This window comes from Gavialis gangeticus, unplaced genomic scaffold, assembly GCF_001723915.1.
Source record: "Gavialis gangeticus isolate Ggan-Ray unplaced genomic scaffold, GavGan_comp1, whole genome shotgun sequence".
NCBI lineage: Eukaryota > Metazoa > Chordata > Crocodylia > Gavialidae > Gavialis > Gavialis gangeticus.
The window spans coordinates 177,064,926-177,066,068 of NW_017729022.1; the positions used below are offsets into that span (position 1 = coordinate 177,064,926).

Below are 1,143 nucleotides of genomic sequence, written 5' to 3' on the forward strand. Positions count from 1 at the left end.
AAAAAAAAAAAAAAAAAAAAAAAAAAAAAAAAAAAAAAAAAATTGCATACTGAATTTGATGCTGTTAGAGAAGTACCTTCAGCGTACCATCAGAGAGAAATATGAATTGCATGTGCGTGGTGAAATTTTCTGAGAACAGGTTTTTTTTCCTTCCCCCCCCTTTAGTTGATGCGGATGAGATTAAACGTCTAGGAAAGAGATTTAAGAAGCTTGATTTGGACAATTCTGGCTCCCTGAGTGTAGAAGAGTTCATGTCTTTGCCTGAGTTGCAACAGAATCCATTAGTACAAAGAGTAATAGACATATTTGACACAGATGGGAATGGAGAAGTGGACTTCAAAGGTAAGATATCTGTTATATATGATGATATTTTCCCTCAAGCTGCTAATTTTCGCTCAGAACTGAGAAAATTTGTAAAAGCAATAGTACTAAGTAATCAGATTTTTAGGGAGAAAAAGTTCACATCAGTGGTGTGAACCATTACCATGAGTAAGGTGTGTGCATGTATATATGTACTTATAAAAAAAGGACTTACAGTTAGCTGTGTAGCATAAGATTAAATATAATGTATATAGTTTATTCTGTTTAATAGTCATTTGAGTATCCTTTATTTTAAAATAATGTTCATCTTGGCTTTAGAAAATATGCAGTCTTTGTTAGTGTAAAATGAAAAAAGTGATGGAATAGGAGAGAATAATAAATGCATAGTTTCAGTTTTACTTCAGTAAATTTCTAAGTTTAACCAGTGACTTGGATCCAGATTGTTCACTTTTGTTAAGTTCAAGTTTTATCTTGCCTTCTAATGGAAAGCATTTTTTCCTGGAGTTCAGTTTTATTGCATATTTACCTAATTTAAAATTTTTCAGTAGTAAATGTGTGGTCCACTACTGGACCATTTTCCCTAGACAAGCAAATGGACTGTTTCCCAGCATAACTTGTAACAGTTTTGTGGTATGTGCAACATTTAATTTCAGGACTGAAAATGTAATATTTTTTTTCTATAAAGTTTGATTTAAATGGGAAAAACAAAACCAAAAAAACTTTCTAAGCTATAGATCCTGTAGAAGTATTTGTATTGTAATTCCCTTTTAATGGTCTTTTTTTTTTTTTTTTTAAACTATAGCTTTAGTTTTGAAGAAGTGA

At 30.9% G+C, this 1,143-nt stretch overlaps 1 protein-coding gene across 1 annotated transcript in view; it reads left to right on the top strand.

The window, feature by feature from the left end:
• The window catches only part of PPP3R1 (protein phosphatase 3 regulatory subunit B, alpha), a 35,171-nt gene that overhangs the window by 27,276 nt on the left and 6,752 nt on the right, over positions 1-1,143 (top strand). The window contains exon 2 of the mRNA XM_019516566.1: positions 166-342. Coding sequence (XP_019372111.1) covers positions 166-342 — 177 coding nt within the window. The remainder of the gene's footprint in view (positions 1-165; positions 343-1,143) is intronic.